The sequence below is a fragment of the Vanacampus margaritifer genome, chromosome 1 (genome assembly GCF_051991255.1).
Source record: "Vanacampus margaritifer isolate UIUO_Vmar chromosome 1, RoL_Vmar_1.0, whole genome shotgun sequence".
Lineage (NCBI taxonomy): Eukaryota > Metazoa > Chordata > Actinopteri > Syngnathiformes > Syngnathidae > Vanacampus > Vanacampus margaritifer.
This window is the reverse complement of record NC_135432.1, coordinates 56,607,575-56,629,517: the sequence shown is the minus strand read 5'-3', so window position 1 is coordinate 56,629,517 and position 21,943 is coordinate 56,607,575. Positions and strand designations below refer to the sequence as shown.

The window sequence follows — 21,943 nt, the reverse complement described above, 5'->3', positions numbered from 1 at the left end:
GTTCATACACACGTCTGTTGCTTCTCCCATGTGGCCTCACAACAACAACTAGAGTACATACAATTTGAGTGAATTTTGGAAGTATTGCTCTCTCTGTGACCTTGCATTTCCGGATGGGGTATTAGTTGATCCTAGGATATACCTCTGCTGGATCTGCGGGGAATATAGACGAATTTAGATATAGCTAGACAGGAAGAAGTTGATGGGCCAGACAGTTGGCCGTGTCTGACTCTTTCTGCAAGGCAGACAGCAATTAGAGGACTTTCCAAAATGTGGCTTATGTTACATCAGTTTTAAGGTAATAGTTCTCAGCATGATTCTTTTTAATAGTTATGACACATACGGTTTACTTATATATTATTCTCCCTATTACACCATGGAATATATACATATATTTTTTGTTGATTTACATTTTTAAGATGATTAAAACTAAAATCTTTTTTTCCTACATGTCAAGTTTTTTTCTCTACAGCTTACCCTCCAGATAAGCAAAACTAATTAGCTGTAGTAAGACTGTAGTAAGAAGAGGTCCAATTTAACTGACCCAATAGTACCATCAATATCGGCAAACAAAGTTATCATAGTAGGAATTAAGATTAACCTTGTAAACATCGGTATACAGTTGTAAACTCTATTTTGTTTTATGGTTATTTTTTTGTTTTGTTTTCAATGCTTGTAACAATTTCATCTTAGTGTTTTATTTACATCATCATTTTTTAAAAATATTTTTAAGAAAATGGGGATCCTATAGCTTAAAAACTTATGATAGAGAAAACCGATCATTTTTGGATTTCGCACCCAAAAATAGTTCAAAACAGCAGTCAGGCCTAACTCATCAAAAATTGTGTTCCCCAGTGTTATTGGTGCTAGCCTACTTGGTTTGGCTAAGTAAATAAATAAATAAACAAACAAGCAACACTGCATGTTCCGCTTTGAATGATAAGACAGGAGGATATTATGTGTTGTAATTGCCCCAGAGGAGAGGCTTCCAATTGTCGTTATTGTTCCACCTCTGTGTTTGTTTGATCCAGATAAAATCAATGCTCTTCGCAGCTATGTCAATAGTACACAAAGATAGTCCCTTGAGGGTGGCAAAATGTAAGAATAGGCTCTGAAAAAGACACATGACTACAGCATCTTTTCCTGGTAATGAATTCTTGTGAATTTGCTCTCTTGGGGAAATGAGAAAACTTGTTGGCCTTCTGGTTACTACACAATATGTTTTGTCTCTTGTAGCAGAACCCATTGGAAAGTGCAAAGCTAGACATGTACAAACTCAATTGACTATCTTTGCGTCTGTTAAGGCTTTTTCAGATGTTATAGTAGTTTTTCCTGTTTCCTTGCAGGGCAGCTCAGAAGCTGAACCTGTCCTCCAAACGGAAGAAGCAACAACCTTCCTTGCTCCACCCACAGGAGCCCTCCATCTACCCCACCAACTTCAGTGGCATCCTGCAGGTGTCGCCCCCTCCTGCCCCACCATGCCTGCTCCGTGCCGTGTCCAAAGTGAAAGAGAACCCAGGGATGGGAAAGGTAAGACACCGACATCGGAATCAGAATCATTTTTATTGGCCAAGTATGTAAAAACACTAAATGAATTTGTCTTCACGGTCACAACCTGTCACAAAAACATGAAAAATAAGTTTGACCAAGATGATGAGAAAAAGGCAAAGGGGGAAAAAAATAAAATAATTCCTACCTATGCCCCTATAGCGAGTGGCACAATATGAGATTCCAAGCCCAAACACAATCATTTAAAACCATCACACGCATTAATAAGGCCCCCCAAAAACTATTGTAGCTTAGCAATTAGCATTTTTTTTTATACAGAAAAGGAATTGAGCAGAGTCATTTGAAAAATGTGTTGTCAAACTTGTCTTGCTATTATTAAGATCCCATAAATAAAGTATAAAAGAATGATCATAAGTTGATAATCCTCCTCTTCAATGTTTTGTGAAGCAGTGGGACTTGTGTATTCCTACGCACAAACACACCAGGAAGTAGCATGCTAGCAAGTAAAAAAAAAAGTCCGCAGTTGAGAAAACATGACCTCATCGCTGTGCTTGAGGTAAATATACACAACACACAAGAGGGAGGAAAGCTGGATGGAGACTGGAGACACACTGAACAACATGCTGAAGGCAGTTTGTTGTGGCTCAAAGTCTTGATCATTCTAATAAGCCTGCAGGAATGTATTGATTTCACTTATTTGTGAAACCAGCATTGACAAAAGACTACCACAATTTGCAAATCTCTAGTTGCATCAACAACAGGTTTTCTAGTTCCATGTGCGCCTATGAAAAGCAAACTGGTAGCAATGGAGCAGTCATTAAAGAAAGCTGTGTAAACACATCACTCTTCCGTTGTGGTTTATTGGCTATTGTTTGTCTGAGCTGGCGTCCTGTATTTATAAATCACAAGTCCCCGAACAAGATTTCGGTCCCACCTGGGTAGGAAGCGCTTGCTTTTTTGTGCCAGGTATGCAGACAGTCGGGCCATTTATTGTGAATTTCAATTTCCCAGGGAGACACACTAAGTCTGTGTTGTAAACAAACCCAAAACTGAGGTAAACTGTGCATCTGTGCACCCGAAGGGGTTGTTTCCAAAGAGGTGATTAACATTTATGGCATTGTTAGAAGTGTGTTAAAATAGGATATAATTCTAAAGCGATTGCATTTGTTTGTTTTCTGTCTATGTGCCAACCTGTCTTTCAATTGTCAATTGCTTATGTATTGTAATAATAGTAGCTGTAGACGGTAACTTTCTCCTTGCTAAGGCCTCTTTTAAATTGTTCCACTGTGTCATGGCAAAAGTGGGTCAACATCTTACCTTCGACTTAGGCACAGTGTTGATTTGGGGATTGCCAAACCACACTAATGGACTTGTTGGGGGATCTCGGGGCAGTGAACCAGGGGCCATTAGCACAGCGGTCTGAGGTGTGAAAGTAGTGGAGCCATTCCTCTGTGGCCTCAAACATGTGATCTCTGCCAACATAAATATAACTCAGGCATTTGCTTAGCTGGTAGCCTACGTGCGAGATGCTACAGTTATGTGGAAGCCCTCTTTAAATGTCAAGGCAAACGGAATATTCTCAACATATGCACACGTCAATCATGGCAACGGCTCCCCAGCTGAGTGGAAAGCATGCACTTTGCAAGAAAGGTATTTCCAGCCGCATTGTTTTAGAGCCCTGGTGCCTGAATGTGCGGTAATATATATATTTTTTTAACCATAGCAGCAAGACACATTTTATGCAGGGTTAAAGGCCAAAGTATGGGCCAAACTGGTCAGAACATCAGCATTTTTGATATACTAGATCACTTTTGATACCTCTAAGTCCATGAACGGTTCCCCAAACTTCCTTTTCAAACTACTTCCTCTTTTCCTTTCGGCTTTTCCCTTCAGGGGTTGCCACGGCGAATCAGTTGCCTCCATCTAAACCTGTCCTCTGCATCCTCTGCTCTCACGCCAACTACCTTCATGTCCTCTTTAACTCCATCCATAAACCTCCTCTCTCCTCTTCCTCTAGACCTCCTGCCTGGCATTTGGAAACTCGGCATCCTTCTGCCAATATACTCACTATTTCTCCTCTGGTTCAAACCATCTCAGTCTGGCCTCTCTGACTTTATCTCCAAAGCCTCTAACATGTGCTGTCCCTCTGATGTACTCATTCTTGATTCTATCCATCCTGGTGACTCCCAAAGAGAACCTCAGCATCTTCATCTCTGCCACCTCTAGCTCTGCCTCCCGTTTTTTCTACTTTTCTACTCCCTGCAACCTCACTTTTCCACTTGGGTCCCTCCCATTCACACACAGATACTCCGCCTTGCTACGGCTAACATTCATACATTCCACGGACATTTGCAAGGACATTTTAAATTTTCAAACATGTTCAAAAATTATTTTCGACAAGAAACACTTTTAACGTTCGCCAGACGTTAGGCTAATGTTTTAACGCCGCGACCTTGAACAAACACTAGCATCGCAAATGTTCGCCCCTCAGTGGGTTACGGGCTTACTAGTTTTTAACCTGATTTGAAAAGATTTACACTTTGTTAGTAAGTTTTGAATCTTTATTCACTAATAGTATTAACTCTGATTATAAAGGATGCCAGCAAATCAGGGGACCATATTATAAACAAGTACACAAAAAAATATATATTTTAGAGTGATTTTGGCTGGGCGTATTATTCACGGGTGTGTGTTATTCATGGGATTTTATGGTAGTTGGTCATCTTGTGCTATCTGGACTGTTTCAGGTGTATTTTTTTTACTTCCTACGTTATTACGAAAATGTCTTTTGGTGATGGTCTTTACCATTTTTTGGTTAATTATTTAGCTGCGTTATTGTTGTTTTCAACAGTTTCTTTTTTTTCTTTTTTTTTTAATTCATTACCAATATTGCCCTAACATTATATGACTCAACCACCCATTTTTATACGTTAACCTTTAAACCACTACATTTAAATACATATCTGGTTAGATGCCATATATTACTACCATCTACAGCAGAGGTCCCCAACCCTGGTCCTCAGGGACCGGTATCCAGCCTGTTTCCCATGCCTCCCACAGCCAACACAGGTGATTCATATCATCAGCTAATCAGCAATCTCTGGAGAAGGCTGATAACGATCTCCACCTGTGTTGGCTGTGGGAGGCATGGAAAAGAGGCTGGATACCGGTCCCTGAGGACCAGGGTTGGGGACCTCTGATCTACAGGACACACAAGAGTCTCTATTAAAACCCAAATGCAGGGTTTTCTATATCTGAAAAGTTTTAATTCTTTGTGTTGCACAAGTGGGACCACACCCACATAAACTGTATACTTTTCAATCGTGCAGCACAGTAGCAACAGGAATTACTGCATGCTTTCCTTTCTTTTCTTTGGTCCTTCCTCGGGTCTCCTGACGGCCTCACGACTCTGGCTGTGTTCGGTTTAGGTGAACGGTATGGGATTTTTTAATAGGTTTTAGGTGAACTAATGAATACACACTCACACGCTACACATACTTACCGACATACAAAATAAAAAATAAAAAAGGAGGGCAATGATGATGACATGTCAAATCCGTAAAATTACCGAATGAACAATACTGAGCTCTCCAGAAAAAAAAAAAAAAAAAGAAGAAGGAATTACTGCATGTTATACTAAACTGGCACCCGCTCACCTTCTGTAACCATGGTGATTAGGTGGATCTTGGTGATATAGAATACACTCTAAAAAGAGTGTGACCCAGAAACCAGAAAGTTGCGTCAAATTGACCCATAAAGTGGATCGGTCCATTTTTGACCCATAATTGGGTTACTTTTGACCCACCTGTTTTTAGAGCGCATGGTCAGGCATGATGGTGGCCTATGCAATGTGCTAATGTGAACCTTAAAAATATTGTTTGGAACATGTTCATGTAGATTTTCCAACCACAAACAGCAAGAGGGGAAGGAGGTGAGAAGTAGGAAGAGTGAGTAGGTGATATGGGGGGGATTATGCTTGTGCACTCCCATGCTGGCGAGCTTCCCCTCGTCCAGAAAAACACCCCGCTGGAGCGCTAATCCCCTCGCATGGCACTTGCTTCACACACGTTCATGTGCAGCATTCTACGCCTTGACTTTCAATGCACACCTTGCCGCCTCGCGCTGACACCATTAGGCATTAAGGTGACCTGCCGGGTTTGCCAGTCAATTTTGGATTGAGTGTTTCCATGGAAACCTTTGGTGTCCATCAACTCTGATACAGATGACGTGATGTTAATGTACAATGTGGCACTGAGCTTTCCTTTCGGAGGCTGAGCTATATTCAGAATGTCTATGTAATTTATTCTCTTTTGTCAGCACTTGAAGCAAAAAAGATGAGCAATGTAGCCTGTAATTTTTCTCCCTCTGCGGTGAATCTGAAAATGTTTTCTTGCTCTTTGTAGTCATGCCTGGCCATTTTTCACGCTTTGTTACGTGCTTTATAATTGAACCAGTCCTTTTGTCTCCCTTGCTATTTGTTTCAATCTGGGCTCTAGGTTAAAGTGATGATGCGTATTTGTCCGTCCTTGGAGGCAACGGACTCGTCAGAGTTTCAGTCCTTCTTGAAAGTGGACAGCAGGAAAAAGCAGGTAACCCTCTACGATCCCGCATCCAGTCCGCCGCACTCAAGTTCAGGACACAGACGCTCCGCCACAGTTGCTGTCCCAAAGATATTTGCCTTCGATGCTGTTTTTACCCAAGACGCTTCACAAGTAAGTGCATACTGTACTGTATGTGTCTTTGTGGACAGAAGCGTGGAACGGCCAATGTGGAGTAACTGGCAAACTCGTTCAAATTTGCAAATATGTTTGAACACACTTGCAAATACGTTCAAATGCATTTGTAAAAACGTTTCACAAATACAGTCGAAACGTATTTGCAAATAAATTTGAATGTATTTAAATATGTTTGAACATATTTGTAAGTACGTCCAAATGTACACTTATTTCCAAGTACATTTGAACGTATTTACAATTATGTTTCAACGTACTCGCAAATACTTTCAAACATACTTTTACGCTAAAAGCTAAAACACATCGGATATTGGCTTGCGCACACACAAGTAAAAAAAGATGCTATGTTTTTACCATTCGTCCGACTTTATACCAGCATGTTTGAAAATTAAGTTTTTTTTTTTGTATATTTCAAATTATTCTATTCATAGGGGTGCCACGGGCTATGCGCATGCGCAAGTCAATACCCCGTAGAGGACCCGTCGGCATGGGTTGGCATTGGGGGTCCGTACCCGCCCTGGCAGTCGGCCGTGCCGGTCCTAGCTGTTTTAAAAGGTCTCGCCAAATACCTATTCTTCCCATCAGTCACGTAAACTTGCGCCAATGCGCCTTCTGTTTAAGGGAAGCATGCAGGCACACAAACACAACAACAGCTTATATTGGGACATAACATTATTTATCACTGAGCACAGTTGTAGTACAATGTGAGTTGAACACAAAATACAATTAATAAAAAAAATTAATAACAAGACATAGGGAAGTGAATAAGTGTATAAAATAAGTATCAATAAATTAACGCAAAAATACAGAAGGCACCATAAAACACTGAAACGATGCAAAGTCTCTTACTGAGTCAAAGGCCAGAATAGAATAGAAGAATAGAGATATGACATCTTGTCCATATCGTACATCCCTAAATCTAAAAAGCAAATGAATTCAACTGCTAGCCAATCCCAGATAGGAGGGGCCGGGTCACGGAGTCATAAATTCAGACAGTTGTTTACAGAAATGGTGAGTGTCATGTTTGGGTTCTGTTTTTCCTTGTGTGTCTCCCTTGGTCTTTTTAAGTGTAATCCTGCCCTTCCTCGTGTCAGCCAATCAGTGCCCTCAGCCACTTGTGTCTTGCCCCAGGTGTGTCTTGTTGTGTCGTTAGCGTGTGTGTATTTAGTCTCCTGTCTCCCCTCTGTCTGTGTCGGTTCATTTTCATTTCCCTCCCGTCATGCTACCAGTTTTTGCCTTGTTGTCCTCCCCACGTTTTGTTTTCTCTTGCTATTTGGAGTTCGCTTTTGTTTTTTTTAGAAAATAAAGTCCTTTTTTGTACATCACCTCCGCCTCCTTGCCCTGCTTCCCTGCGACTGGGCCCTCCACCAAACTTTGCCTTCTTGACAGTGATCAGCTTTTTTGCAAATTAACTTTTGAGTTGAATAAATGCAAACATAACTATACTTTTTTTTTTTTGACGTTTTTAAGTGACAGAAAATATTTCTAAGTGTGCCCCCCCCAAAAAAATGTAATGCCCCCCCTGTAATTTCTTTCTGCAGACAGGTCTGCACCGTAGTATTATGGGGGGAAATGCTGAACAGAAATCATGCACTGCAGACATAATAATATACCGGTAAAACCATAAAAATGACAAATAAACAATGTTTACTTAATTTTCAAATATACTGGTATAATGTAGAATAAATGCAATTTTTTTTTAATTACTGCGCATGGGCAAGTCAATATCCCATTGCATAATGGGAAAAAAATGCTATGTTTTAGCATTTAGCCTACACATACTTTCATCATATTTGCAAATACGTTCGAATGAGTTTGCCTGTCAAAAATGTTTACTCCACATTGGCAGTTTTACATAATTTTGTGTCTCTGAATTGTTTTTGAAGGTGCCATTTGACGCTTTATTCTCTCAAGGGTAAAGGAACATCTTAATACCGACAGGGAGTGGCCAGGGGCTTAGGGGGGAAAAAATGCCACTCTTGGGTCAGGGGGCAGTTTTACCAGTGTGGGCCTAACAGCTGGGCCTTTTAAGCCCTCTTGGGAATGGTTTGAATCCACTCCAGTTATATCTAACCTCGCTGCTATATCTAATCTAAGTCCTTGGGAAGCATACCTACTGACATGAAAGACAAAGGGTCAGATACATGTTTACAATATGGTGAAGCACTTTCACGCCATCAGTTGTTACTCCAATGCAGGGAACTTTTAATAAATGCAAGTGCAAATAAGAGTATCATAACTCAAATAGACTTCATCGCTGTAATGGAGTGAGATCCTCCATCATTTTAGAACAAGTGTTTGCTTAAGTAAGCTGCTGATGGTTTAAGCCGAAAACGTTTTTACTGCAGAGCTGAGGCCAACATGCTAGACGGTGCCGCTGGGACTGCACTGCTGGTGGCTAACTGTATCAGCAAGCTGCTGTGCTGTTAGAGATCTTGTTTGCTGTATGATGTATGGGAAGGGGCGGGGGACCTCTGCTGCACAAGCGCTGCCCCAGAGGGCCTATACTAAAACAAATTGAAAAAATGAGTAACGCATTAAAGCATGCATATACACACCAGAGCAATGAAAAATACTGAAGCTGTTCACTAGATTTGGTTAACCAATGCCAAATAAATGTTCATTTAAAAGGCTGCTTGTTGATGTATTGTTGGCGCCTATGTGGCTGTAAATTGATTTGAGTGCTGGATGTTTTCCCATAGGCTGAGGTGTGCTCAGGTACGGTAGCGGAGGTCATCCAGTCAGTGGCGAATGGCGCAGATGGGTGCATCTTCTGCTTCGGACAAGTTAAGCTGGGTAAGGCGATGATTAATATCGAAATTGTCATTTATTATACAAGTATTTTTTCAAGGTCGTCTTCCCATTAATTTTTTTAATAAACACAAGCAATAAAGTAATCTGTATCATAATAATTTATTATGCATGCATATTTTGGTCTTTTGGTTACATTTAGGCTAAAATAAAGGCAAATGAATCATGAATTAATATGAAAGACGGTTTGTTTATCTACTTAAATTAGCGTTTTTTACGCATTCAAAATTCTACCAAAATGGATGGCATAAACATAAGTCAGCAAATCATAAATCAGATTACAACAATAATGCAAACAAATCTGATTTTATCACTTCAACTTTTCATTTTTTCATGGAACAATGACATGGACTGCACTGCTTAAGCACTGAATTTATCTAGTCACTAAATACATAAAAGATACATAGGCCTACATACACACACATACAGTGTAGGCTAAACATATGTTTGTTGTTGTAAGCATGAAGGGAGCTTGCAAACTTGGACAATGGACCAGAGAGATGAACGTTCCTAGGTTAGCTTAGCGCTAGCTAGCTGGTACGACAGAGAACGAATGGATTTAAAACTTGCAAAGTTGGACATTGGAGCGGAGAGATGAACCTTCCTAGGATAGCTTAGTGCTTGCTAGCTGGTACGACAGAGAACGGATGGATATAAAACTTCACCAAAAATGAAATATCACCTTGGGTTCTGTCGTTGGCCAGTGCACGACGACGGATCCAGGAAATTAAAGTAAGTTATTTAAAACTAAAAATAAAAATGCGTTGTCCACATACAGTCATTTTTAGTACACTGCGACATTCTATTAATATTTCAATATCATTCAATTTTTTTTTCTCTGTAATACTCCATTGGAATTTCTGGCATTGATTCTTAAGGCATTGATTTACTTTTACTCTTCACAGGCAAGACGTACACTATGATTGGCCAAGACAGCTCCACCCAGACCTTTGGTGTTGTACCTTGTGCCATCTCCTGGCTCTTCAAACTCATCAACGAACGTAAGGAGAAGACGGGCACACGCTTCTCTGTCCGGGTGTCTGCGGTGGAAATCTTCGGGCAAGAAGAGGAGCTGAAGGACCTGCTGTCCGAAGCATCGACGGGGAGCCAGCAGGAGGGCCAGTCGCCAGGCATCCATCTTAGAGAGGATCCCATTTGTGGCACTCAAGTAAGAAGCGGCCAACATTTGTAGCTTCGCTAAGGTTTTACAGCATCTCTGTTGGCAAATGTTCCCTTCATGATCATCCACCTTCACATATGTTGGGTTTATCTGATTTTGTCTCTCCAAGCTATTGTTGTCAGTTGTACTCTAGCATGTCTCGTGCTCTACATTTCCACCAAAGCCATCAGCGCCTTATTGATGCTTTCAACTAGCCTTTGCATTGACTCTCTTGTCAGCATCCACCAGCATCTATTACGTGTGCGCGAGCACTTCTAAGCACAATAGGAGTATTATTGGGGGATGGTGTCGGTTTGAAAAGCCACTCACAGGTGTTGCTGTCAGATGTTTGGGTGAATGTGTACGTGCCCTCACTTCAAAGACAGCTCTCCTTCCGCTTAGCAGCCACATGGAGGTTCCTTTCATATTTCCTCTCTTTCTCTGTCACGTCCAACTTCATCATCATCCATGGTGAAAGGCTTACCTCTGCTTCCTGCTGCAACATTATCTTTGCTAATCTTCCTTCCTCTGTGCACATACCTGCCGTTTTAATTGCCACTGAGACCGGATCTAATGGGCAAAAATGTGTGCTGGGGTCCAATTAACCACTATCCCTCTTTGCTCCTGTTCTTCTATTTCTAGGCTGTTCTTTTTCTCAAGCATCTTTTTCTGTTGCTCACCATTGCCTCTTCTTTGAAACCCTCATCCCCACCAAACCTCTTCACAGCTGCAGAATCAGAGCGAGCTTCATGCCCCGACAGCTGAGAAGGCCGCCTTCTTCCTGGATGCCGCCATATCGGCCCGCAGCACCAGCCGGCCCAGTGCAGATGAGGAGGAGCGACGCAACTCGCACATGCTGTTCACGCTACACATCTACCAGTATCGCATGGAGAAGAGCGGCAAGGGAGGAAGTTAGTGTCAGCTCCTGTTCAATTCACTGGCAAAGGGTCTCCCAAATGTTTTAGAAATTTGGATAAAAAAATATATATACATAACCTGGGGATATACTGTGCATAAACCTATAATAAGGAACACAGAAAACAACAAGAAAAATGAATCAAAAAGCCCTTTTGTCAACTGACGTAAATCCCAGAGGTGGGCATTCCATCAATATTGACGGAAAGTCCGTCAATCTCTCAATGACACACGCCCATTTTGTTGACGATTGACGGGAAACTTCGAAAAATTGACAAACTTAGCATTGACGGAAGTTTTTTTTTATCCGTCAATGTAATTGTCAAGCCGTCAATAAATTTGGCAATCTGTCAATGACATACGTCCCATTTTGCTGATGGATTGACGATTAGCGGAACATTGACGGATGCCCACTTCGAATGATGAAAACATCGACACGCTCATTTTGCTGAGCAATCGACGAATGATGGATTGACGGTTCGGCTTGAAACATTGACAATGACGGAAGGGTGTCCCGACTGTTGACAAATGCCGAATGACGGATGTTTAAAATTCAGTGACACGCCCACCTCTGGTAAATCCCCACCTCAAATAAAAGTATGTAAGGAACTTTGCAAATGTGTTAGCATTTTACTCACTCTTTTCTACCCTCTGCCATTTGCCCGTTAGTGACAGGTGGGCGGAGCAGACTACACCTCATCGACCTAGGGAGCTGTGAAAAAGTCCTGAGTAAAAGTCGAGACGGAGGGGGCGGAGCGTGTCTTTCTCTGAATGCGTTGGGAAATGTCATCATGGCTTTGGCGAACGGAGCAAAACACGTACCTTACAAGTAAGACCCCGCTTTTACTCACAGACGCTAAGCTAAGTTCATTCCATATGTCATTGTATCAGGCAAGTCCTTGCGTGTTCCATTATGCTGTGACGTGCTTCTGTTCATTTAGTTTGTGAAGTTAGTTTCTGACGCCAGCCTTCACAGCTGAAGATTTATTGATGTCACAAAATGAATTCCAAATGGCTCTCAAATTTATGTCAGCTCACTTTATTTTCATTGGAATTTATGACTTCTTTTCTAATAATAATGATCCCCTGTAGGGACAGCAAATTGACAATGTTGCTGAGAGAGTCCCTTGGCAACATCAACTGTCGAACCACCATGATTGCCCACATCTCTGATTCTCCGGTTAACTATGCCGACTCACTCACCACGATCCAGCTGGCATCCCGCATTCATCGCATGAGGAAAAAGAAATCAAAGGTACTAGGATCATTTCATTGCCAATCTAAATATTGATAGTGGCAGTAATGGACTGATTCTCTTAATGAGATTCCAGGAAGTAATGGTGCATTTTTGAAAGAATGTTTACATTATGCAACAAGTCACTATCCGTTGTCGGATAACTAATCAGTGCAGAATAACTGTAATTAAACATTAAGTTAGTGTTGCTATCATACTGTATATGTAATGCGATTTGAAATTAGATCTTCCATGATCCATGCCACAATTTCATTCTTTAAATAGGACTTCCTCCTGTAATTCTGGAGCTATTACGTAAATTAATGTGTAAATGCCTCCCCAAATGAAAGATTATCAGTGCAGTAACTCCGGAGGTAGTTTTTCTCTGCTCCTCAATACATAATCGTGTAATCAATACCACTGCCTAAGGCATTGTGTGATGCATTTCTTTGTATTAGGGAAATATATGCGCCAGATAATTAGGTGCAATGACAGCATAAATTTATTCTGTAACAGTGCCAGGCATGATTGCAATGTAGTCCAACCATAGCAATTCATTTTATTGATATTAATTTCTGTGTGACTATTGATGTGCACCTTTAACCTTGGGATAAACATTGACTGATAACGCCAGAAGAATGAATTTTGCCTCAATCTTGGTTTAAGATTGACTGTATTGAGGGAATTAATATACAGTACTAATCAACTAAATAAAGATCAGATTGTAGTCTTAGTGCAGTACATCCTTTAACAGGGTTCCAACCGATTCTGAAAAAGTGAATCTTGTCATTGCAATATATCAAGTCAATCTTTCGGAAAGTCTTAGAGAATGTTAACAGTGATATGTTTTTAGTCGGGACATTTCGGAGCAGAAGCATGTCATTTATGTACTGTAGCAACTTTGGACAACATGGGAAATTAGGAACATTGTGAAGTTAGTATTAAATCTAATTTCAAATGGAAGTAAAATGTCCTATAAAGTCTTGAATGTAACCTGCCTTTAGCTGTAGGAACCCTGTTTAATGTGCTTGTGTTTCCTTTCCAGTATGCATCCAGTTCGTCTGGAGGGGAAAGTTCCTGTGAAGAAGGGAGGGTCCGTCGACCACCTCACCTCAGGCCTTTCCATCCTCGGACTGTGGCGCTGGACCCGGATCTACCCTGTCTGCTCAGTGACCCAGACTACTCCTCCAGTAGTGAGCAATCATGCGATACTGTCATTTATGTGGGCCCTGGAGGAGCTGCGATCTCAGACAGGGAGCTCAGTGACAATGAAGGCCCACCTGCTTTTGTTCCCATCATTCCTTCCCTGAACAAGAAGAGGACGGCAAAGGAGGGTCCGTTAGACAGAGACCAATTCTTTAAATGCAACACGTTTGCTGAGCTGCAAGAGAGGCTGGAATGTATAGATGGTAGTGAAGAACCTACAGCGTTTGTTGGTGAGGGCAAGCGAAACCAAGCGAGCCCCAAGATGGACAAATCTAAGGAGAGCGGAAGCTCTGTTTCACCAAAGACTGTTGCGAGTATGACTTGCAACCAAGATGGCACCTCACCCAAACAATCTCCGAAATCAATTGCCATACAGCCATTTTTCAGTCCTGGTGCTAAATCTAAAGTGGACATTTCTGAAAAACAAGGCATACCAGCAGAAAGAAAACCACCAGAATGTGTTCCAAATGTATGCAGAACCAGTGCTGATGGTGAGAGGAACGTGGTTTCAGAAAACAGTGTTGATGCTGAAAAATTGCCAATTGCTACAACAGTTAATCCTGAACCAGTTGTAAGGGAGAAGATCTACTTCAACAAGAAAGCCTCTCGCAAGGAAAATTCGGAAAAGGTGGAACGATCCAACACCAGAATGCCTCCTGTAGGAATGAGCCACCAAGCCGTGAAAAGGAGAGATCATTGTGCTGCCCCAATTCTCCGAGCGCCAATGGAGGTTTGCCAGGTGAGCTCCACCTTGCAGGAAAGGTATTTTGATCGGGACATCCTGAGAGCTACTGTCACCTTGCAGCAGCCCGTGGAGCTGAATGGAGAAGACGAGCTGGTGTTTACTGTGGTAGAGGAGCTGTCTATAGGCGGTATTGTTGATAAGGGCCGGCCATCCAGCATTATCAGCTTTAACAGTGATTGTTCTCTTCAGGCCCTTGCCTCTGGCTCCAGACCTGTCAGCATAATTAGCAGTATCAATGATGAATTTGATGCCTACACATCATCTGCTGGGGGAGCTGAGTTGAATGTTGAAATGGTCACACCGCTACAGGAAGGAGCAACGGAGTGTGTACATAGTAGGGGTTCATCTGTCAGCTCTTGGCTTAGCGAAGTTAGCGTCTGCACCCTGGAAAGCGAAGGGGCTCAGTCTTCTGATGTCTTCCTGCCACCAGACAAGAGCATGAGACCAGAAGCCACCTTTCATTTTGATTCCCTTGACATGTTCCATTCTGTATCAACAACTAGAGATGCCAAGAATTCCTTGAATGACAGTGGGTTTAGTTTTTCTGAACAGGACAGTGACAGTGCTGCCTCAAGCAAACTCTCCTTGACAAAGTGCCCCCCATCTCCAGATTCAACCAAAGCATCCCTCAGATTACCTTGTAAAATAACAAAAACAAATTCACTTAGTTCCACACTTTCACAGAGTCCCTCCATGGTTCACTCCAGTCTTCCAAGGAAGGTCAAACCTACCTCATCCATCCCCAGTAGTAGCAGTAGCAGCAACAGCAGAGATCCACTGAGGCAAGACGCCAAGCAGGAAAATCCCTGGCAGCGCACAGACAACCTCCCACAAGGTCAACCAATTGTCTCCACAAGCAGATTTGTCAGAACCCCTGCTAGTGGCATCTCTTCAAGCAAAGTATCCAACAACTGTAACAGTGCACCGCGACCATCCAAGGCACATGGGTCTACCTCATCCCAAAGGGTGGTTGATGGGTGTGAGAAGTCTGCCAGTAAGAAATCTGATCCTCCCAGCAGAATGCCTCAGCTAAGAAGAGGTGCCACCACTCTTGGAACGGTGCCCGTCATCCATTCCTCAACGGACTACAAGGGAAACCAAGATGTTGCAGCAGCAACAAGCCTTAAATTCTCCTCTCTTGGGAAAAACAACAAGGCTAACTCACAGAAATCAAGTAATCTACCCAGACCCGGTTGCATATCCCCTCCTGCGCCGCCAGTAAGAAAGTCCAGTCTTGACCAAAAGACCAAGATCCTTCTACCCCAAAGTGCCTTAAAGTCAGCATATGGGGAGGCGGGAAGGAACATTGGGGCAAGAGCAGGGGTTTCAGAAGATGAACTTGAGGTTCGTCACAGAGCCGACTCCATTAATTTAAAAACCTCCAGCCTAAGAGCTGACCATAACAATGTCAAAGTTACCTCAAGTCTGAAGTCAAGAGGAACAAGAGGTGAAGCTGGTCATCACTATGGTAGTCAGATGTCCTTGGAGAGGTGTGACAGTTTGTCTCTGTCCAGCCCCCGAGCTGGGCTTAGTAGAGAAAATAGTGGAGCAAGTCTGGGGAGCAGCAGCAGCAGCAGCAGCAAAGTTGGTAAATCTATTCCTCGATTTGGTATTCCTAATTCATCAAGTTCTCCTATCGCTACCTGCCCGTCATCCCCAGGTGGAGGAACTCTAAGCAAAACGGGCCAGGTCAAAACATCAGGAAACCCTCGAGCGTTAGGATCACTCAATAGCAGTAAGGCACGCTCATTATCCGCCAACAGTTCCAAAGGCCTAAGTTCCTCCACCAAATCTTTGGCCACTGCTGTGACTAGAAATACCAATGCCAACCTTCCTCCGTCAGGCAGAACATCAGCTCCTCGGACCACAGCCGCTGTCAATAGCAAGCCTGGGAGAGGGACTATTATGGGCACAAAGCAGGCGGTACGAGCCGCCAACAGCCGTGTGAGCGAACTGGCAACAGGTGGCATATCGGGCAAGCACGTGAGAGTTTCCGGAGATTCGGACAGTGGTAATGACAGTGGTGTGAATGTGGGTGAGGACAAACCCCCAATTGCTATGCTACCCTCTCCATATAGCAAGATTACGGCACCCAGACGGCCCCAGCGTTACAGCAGTGGTCACGGCAGTGACAACAGTAGTGTGTTGAGCGGGGAGTTGCCTCCAGCAATGGGCCGCACCGCTCTCTTCTATCATAGTGGCGGCAGCAGCGGATACGAGAGTATGATTCGTGACAGTGAAGCCACGGGGAGCGCTTCCTCTGCCCATGACTCAATGAGTGAGAGTGGAATGTCATCTTCGGGGAGAGCAAGGAGCTCCAAATATCCCAAAAAGAGAGCAACTGGTGAGAAACTCATTAAAATCAGTTACACTGTTCTACTCATGTTGAGGAAAGTAAACTTATACCAACATATTACCATAGCAATGTAGCCTGATGTTCATGCTCCATTATCGAGAAAGGCTCTTTATCCTTTCCTTTCCATTATCCTTTCTTATTCTGTTGCAAATTGGTATTTCATTGTATTTTCTTCCCTCCGATTCAGCTCCATGAATTATTCATGTATATATGGGAAACCGGTGATGAATGCTTCACAAAAAGACGACTCAAACTGTGTGATGATCAAGTTAGATGAATTGAACATGAGCGCGGGGGACCTAGTTCCATTTTTTAGACCATTAGATACAAACATTGGAATTCAGGGCTTAAACGAGGCTTAAGCATAGCCCTCAACAATATTTTCCCGTTTGTGAACCTGCAACATAGTAACTCATAAAAATCCTATAAATATGCAACCACCGGCTCTAGACCAGCTTTGCATCATTTGTGACTCATACATATTCACTAGTTCTGCGCATGAATGGGTGGTAATTTGGACATTTGTTAGAGTGGGTGCGGAAAATTAAAAATCAAATCATAATTTGCAGACTCGGATCAAATGGTGTGACGTCACCGGAACCGGCGTTTTGTTTACATGGTTGAGCGCGAGTGCACTTTTGACTGAAACCATTTGGAAATGCCAGTTTGACGAATCTAAAAATAGAATATGGATGGAGTCCAAACGCTCTAAGGGTAAATCTTCTCCGGTAATTTGATGTAAAGCAAACATAAATTCGTGTTGATCGCGGGGCTTTTTTTCATCACATTGTTAGTTCAAGCACCAACAGCACAAGTTACCAACCTGCGCAAAACATTTTGATATGCTACATGATCATTTAGAAAAAAGTAAAGTAAAACAGGTACAACTCAAACAAGCCCGCTGTAGAACAGGGAGTGCCGCGATGCTATCTATATGTTAAAGTCACGGTTTTAAAATGACACGTGGCTTGTATCAAAGCTACGTCTGATGTTTGTAACAAACCAAAAATTTGCTAAAGAATTCCTTGAGTTTTAATGAACTCTTTTGGAGCCAAATACATAGCTTGCTCTATTGCGAATGTCTATGATCTTCGCAGCTAGCTAGCTAGTGTACCAAGTAGCATGCAGGCTAAACCATCCATCATTCAGGATGTTTAACAACCCCATAGTGTGCAATAACCGACCCAGATTCTACCATTGGCCACAATGCAACGCAAGCTTCCTCGAAACTTATAAGAACGACTTTTCAATGTGGCAGCAATGCGTCAGAATATGTTTTCTGAATTTTTTTTAATGCTTTGGACACCGTATGGAGTAATATAAAGCGCTATATAAGGTTTCTTTACATTATTTTCTAAATACGTCATATTAGTCCAATCAGAGTTAATTCCCTGACATCGCTGAGCGAATTGGGAAGGAGCAGAACCAGCCACTAATATTTACCCACAGACCCCCAACACATACTAAACGTTTGCGTTTACGTGCTTTTTTTTAGGTTTCCAGAGAAGACGGCTAATTCCAGCGCCCCTGCCAGATACTTCTTCCCTGGGGAAGAAAGTAAGCACGGCAGCAGGCCAGTGGGTCGACTTGCCCCCAACACTGAAAGAGCCTTTTGAAATCAAGGTCTATGAGATCGACGATGTGGAACGTCTTCAGAGAGGACGTCAGGAGCAGGCTGCAGAGGTGCGTGGCGGCTCGTTCCTGACATAGTTTACATCGCGCTGCATCTTGCTGACCTTGTCACGGATCACGTCGCGTCTGGCTGTCATGACGCTCACTTGCTAAGCCTTAGCAGTATTTTGCATCGACAACAAGTTGTGGGAATGTTTTAGCACACTTCTTCCCAGTTTCTTTTTAAAGACCAAGACAGGAATAACATGTCTCAGACGTCTGACCTTCAGTCAGCTGAGTGGCAAATCCCCGAGTGGAAATGTCAGTGTAGAGATCTTACAAGCCCCGAATTTTAACTCCTCAGTAATGTCAACAGTTCTGGAGGCAATTGCTAACAGGCTTTAAATGATATATGGGCTGTTCGTGACGGCAAGAGTGAGGAAGAATGCGCAATGAAGACGAGGCTCGATCAGCTCACCACTCACTGCTGATTGCCTTTTATAGCTCCTCTTCTGTGGCTCATTGACTGCTCCCATAGGTTTAGCACAGCCACGCAGAGATGTCTTAACTTCTTACGTTTAAATTTGCTTTTAATTAGCGGACGCATTTCAGTAATAAAAAATGATTAGCACTCTTCACCAAAACATATTATGATTAATCATGTTCAACGTTGTAACTTTTTTTTTTTCTTACCGTTTTCAGCAACCATTTCATGATGTTGACAAGGTGAGAAAACATTTGGCTGTAGTGCTTTCAGATGTCTGTATATCAACTTAATTGAGCTTTTGCATTAATATGGGTATTCAAGCAATTCTCATGTTCCCCCCCAGGGCCTGCTGTATTTTAATAATAAGTTGAAGTTGTTGGAGAGAAGGCAACAGCAAGTAAGGGAATTGAAATCGAAGCATGAGGTCTTGATGGAGGAGCTGGAGGACACCAAGGCCCGGTTGATGATGGATCCCAACAAGTGGGCAGGAGAGTGTAAGTATTTTTAATTTTATTTTTTTGCCATACCCGGTGCTTTATCGCTATATCAACATCTGAACTACCAACATTATTTTTTGTGAACAGTTGACATGGACCCGAGTTTGGACAAAGAGTCTCCGGAGTACTTGGACGTCTTGGAGCGTGTCATAGAGGATCTGGAGTTTTGTGTCAACTTGTGCAAGTCGCGCGTCATGATGGTGACCTGCTTCGACATCAGCACGCAGGCAACCGCCGCTCACGAGGAACCGCGGGAAGTTGAAGTCTGAGGACGAATGGAAGTCGATGTGGTGAAACGAGGAAGTGAAAGGATGGTGAAATGTAGCAACCACTTCAAGGATATTACTGCAGTGAAGAATGCCTAGATGGCAAGAGGGCGTCTTTGCATGAAAACAGGAAGTCGTAACCACTTTGCTAGAGTGCCTCGTTGTCCAAGACATGTTTGAAGGCAGTGAAACGAACTGTGAGCACAAATGCATAGCAGTGGCCATCACATACTCTTATTCAAGAGTCAGTGAACACCCGGAAGTGCCTTTATTAAAAAAAAAAAGTTTCATGTCATTGTTTTTCATTTGGCATCTCGAGAAACCTAAGCAAACCCCAAACATATTGCTTTTAAGAACAAATATTTTATATTGCATTGTAAAGTGTATTTATGATTATGTGGTGTGTAAAATATCTCATTGAAAGGGTAGAAATAAAGAGGGGAAAAAAAGAAAAAGCAATAAGCTAATGTTATTGCGCTCCCAGATTTTGCCTTTTCTCTTGTTTGAAACCTCAGTCAGCATTTCCATCACGTTCATTCAGCCTCTTGCGCCTTATGTTCACTTTTGTAGTTTTCTAGATCTTCAAACTGGACTGTGTTTTCTCATTAACGATGCATTTACTGTCATCCCCCATCACCTGCCAGCTTGCCTGCAGAATACTGCAAGGTTAAGTGAATGTTTTTTTGTTTTTTTCTTTGTCCCTCCAGTTGCCTTGATCACAATGAGTCTCAGTGGATGCACCAAGGCAGAGCAGCAGTTGCGTATGATCTGTTATGGGTGCCCAAGACGAGATGTTAAACCAAAACATATCAATCAGAGAGCCACTGTGATGGACAGTTAGTGTTAGTTCTCTTTGGTGCCTCCACATGTGCGCATGTTATGGTTTTCGATACACGCCTACAACAACAAAAGCATGACTAATAGTTACACTGACTAATGGGGATCTAACTAGACAATGTTACAATTATGAATAAAAAAAGAGGCACAGAGGATAAAGCACAAATAAGTCTGTTGTTTATTTTTTGTTGTTAATTTGCTCCAGCCGAGCCTCAGCTCTATGCATTCCACTTTTTTACTGAAACTGTCCAACTATCAGATGTTGGACTCTTTGCCCTGGACTATTTTATTTTTTATTTATTTAATTAATGCATTTAAAACTGGCATGAAACAACTCCACTGACTCCACCATTGCTGTTTCCAGTGAAATTATGCAGCAGATATTAGTTAGCAATCTGTATATCATCTAAGATGATCACTAGAAATGATTAAGAACAAGCAACTTTTTTGGTATGGTATTCTGGTGCATTTTTTTTTCTATATCTATAATAGAATTTGTTTACCTTCTTCAACAAAGATGTTCTCTCTCTCAGGCCCTCTCTGAAGATGCTGCATGAGATTTTTTAATCTTTTTTTTTGTAATGATTTCTACTCCATTTTTACCATTCAACTTTTTTACAATAGCTTCACTTTTCACTAATGTGGGTTTAGGCTTATGAATGAAAAACCTATAGTACCAAACCAAGACCTTTTTCCAAGAAATTATTTTATGTAAGGTCATATTTCATATCGAAACCCATATTTTCGAAAATCTTTGTTTTTGTATAGGATTTTCAAACCCTGTGTATAAATGTATGATACGGCAGCTTGTGTTTTACTTTTACAGTATCTGTGAATAAAATACTTCTTACTGATGATCCAGACTTTTGTTGGTTTTGTTTTTGGTTCACATACAGCTTTTGGTTGCGCATCAACACTTGGTAATACCATCGAAATTCATCAGAAAAAAAGCTGCATTCTGCCATTTGCTAAAGTGAGCTGCAATAGACCCCAGCTCACCCACAAACTGTTTGGTGGTTACTTGTTTAAGCAAACAAAGTAACCTGCTCTTCGACCTCATTCATGAACAAGGAGGGACATTTGTATGTGCGGAATTGTTGGTTGAAGTAAATATATATGCTATGATAGGGTGACCATATTCCCATATCCCCCAGGCTTTGAAATTTTGGTACCAGTTTCAGTTACACAGTGTATTTTATCTTCTATTAGCCACGCAATGCCAACCAGACATTTTTATGAATTTATAAAACCCCTGGACGACCAAATAGGACGTAAGGTTGATCCTCCCAAAAGAGGATGTTTGGTCACCATATGCTGTAAAGTGGATTACGCCAAGTAGTGTTATGATCCAAACATTGCTGGCACGCATCCAATGTGCTTTCACATAATTCTTACAAATAAGTCACATAAGTGAATTTCCTTCTTTATAAAAGCCATTTTCAGCCTGTAGTGGCATAACAGACACTTAGATAAACATGTTAGCTATCACTTCATGGTGTTGCTTTTGAGAAGTTGTTGTCTGAGTGCAAACAGTTGCAGTTGGGCTGTGTCAGACCATCTAGTCTAAGCTAGACTGA

At 42.0% G+C, this 21,943-nt stretch overlaps 1 protein-coding gene across 5 annotated transcripts in view; it reads left to right on the top strand.

Annotated features, from left to right (window-relative positions):
• The window catches only part of kif26ab (kinesin family member 26Ab), a 75,202-nt gene extending 53,979 nt beyond the window's left edge, over window positions 1-21,223 (top strand). For all 5 annotated transcript variants that reach the window (XM_077555830.1, XM_077555836.1, XM_077555844.1 and 2 more), the window contains 12 exons: window positions 1,347-1,530; window positions 6,006-6,221; window positions 8,945-9,038; window positions 9,959-10,221; window positions 10,940-11,123; window positions 11,797-11,956; window positions 12,220-12,382; window positions 13,407-16,656; window positions 18,164-18,351; window positions 18,982-19,005; window positions 19,110-19,260; window positions 19,351-21,223. In XM_077555830.1, coding sequence (XP_077411956.1) covers window positions 1,347-1,530; window positions 6,006-6,221; window positions 8,945-9,038; window positions 9,959-10,221; window positions 10,940-11,123; window positions 11,797-11,956; window positions 12,220-12,382; window positions 13,407-16,656; window positions 18,164-18,351; window positions 18,982-19,005; window positions 19,110-19,260; window positions 19,351-19,532 — 5,059 coding nt within the window. In that variant the 3' untranslated portion in view covers window positions 19,533-21,223. The remainder of the gene's footprint in view (window positions 1-1,346; window positions 1,531-6,005; window positions 6,222-8,944; window positions 9,039-9,958; window positions 10,222-10,939; window positions 11,124-11,796; window positions 11,957-12,219; window positions 12,383-13,406; window positions 16,657-18,163; window positions 18,352-18,981; window positions 19,006-19,109; window positions 19,261-19,350) is intronic.
• Window positions 21,224-21,943: the final 720 nt, after the last annotated feature.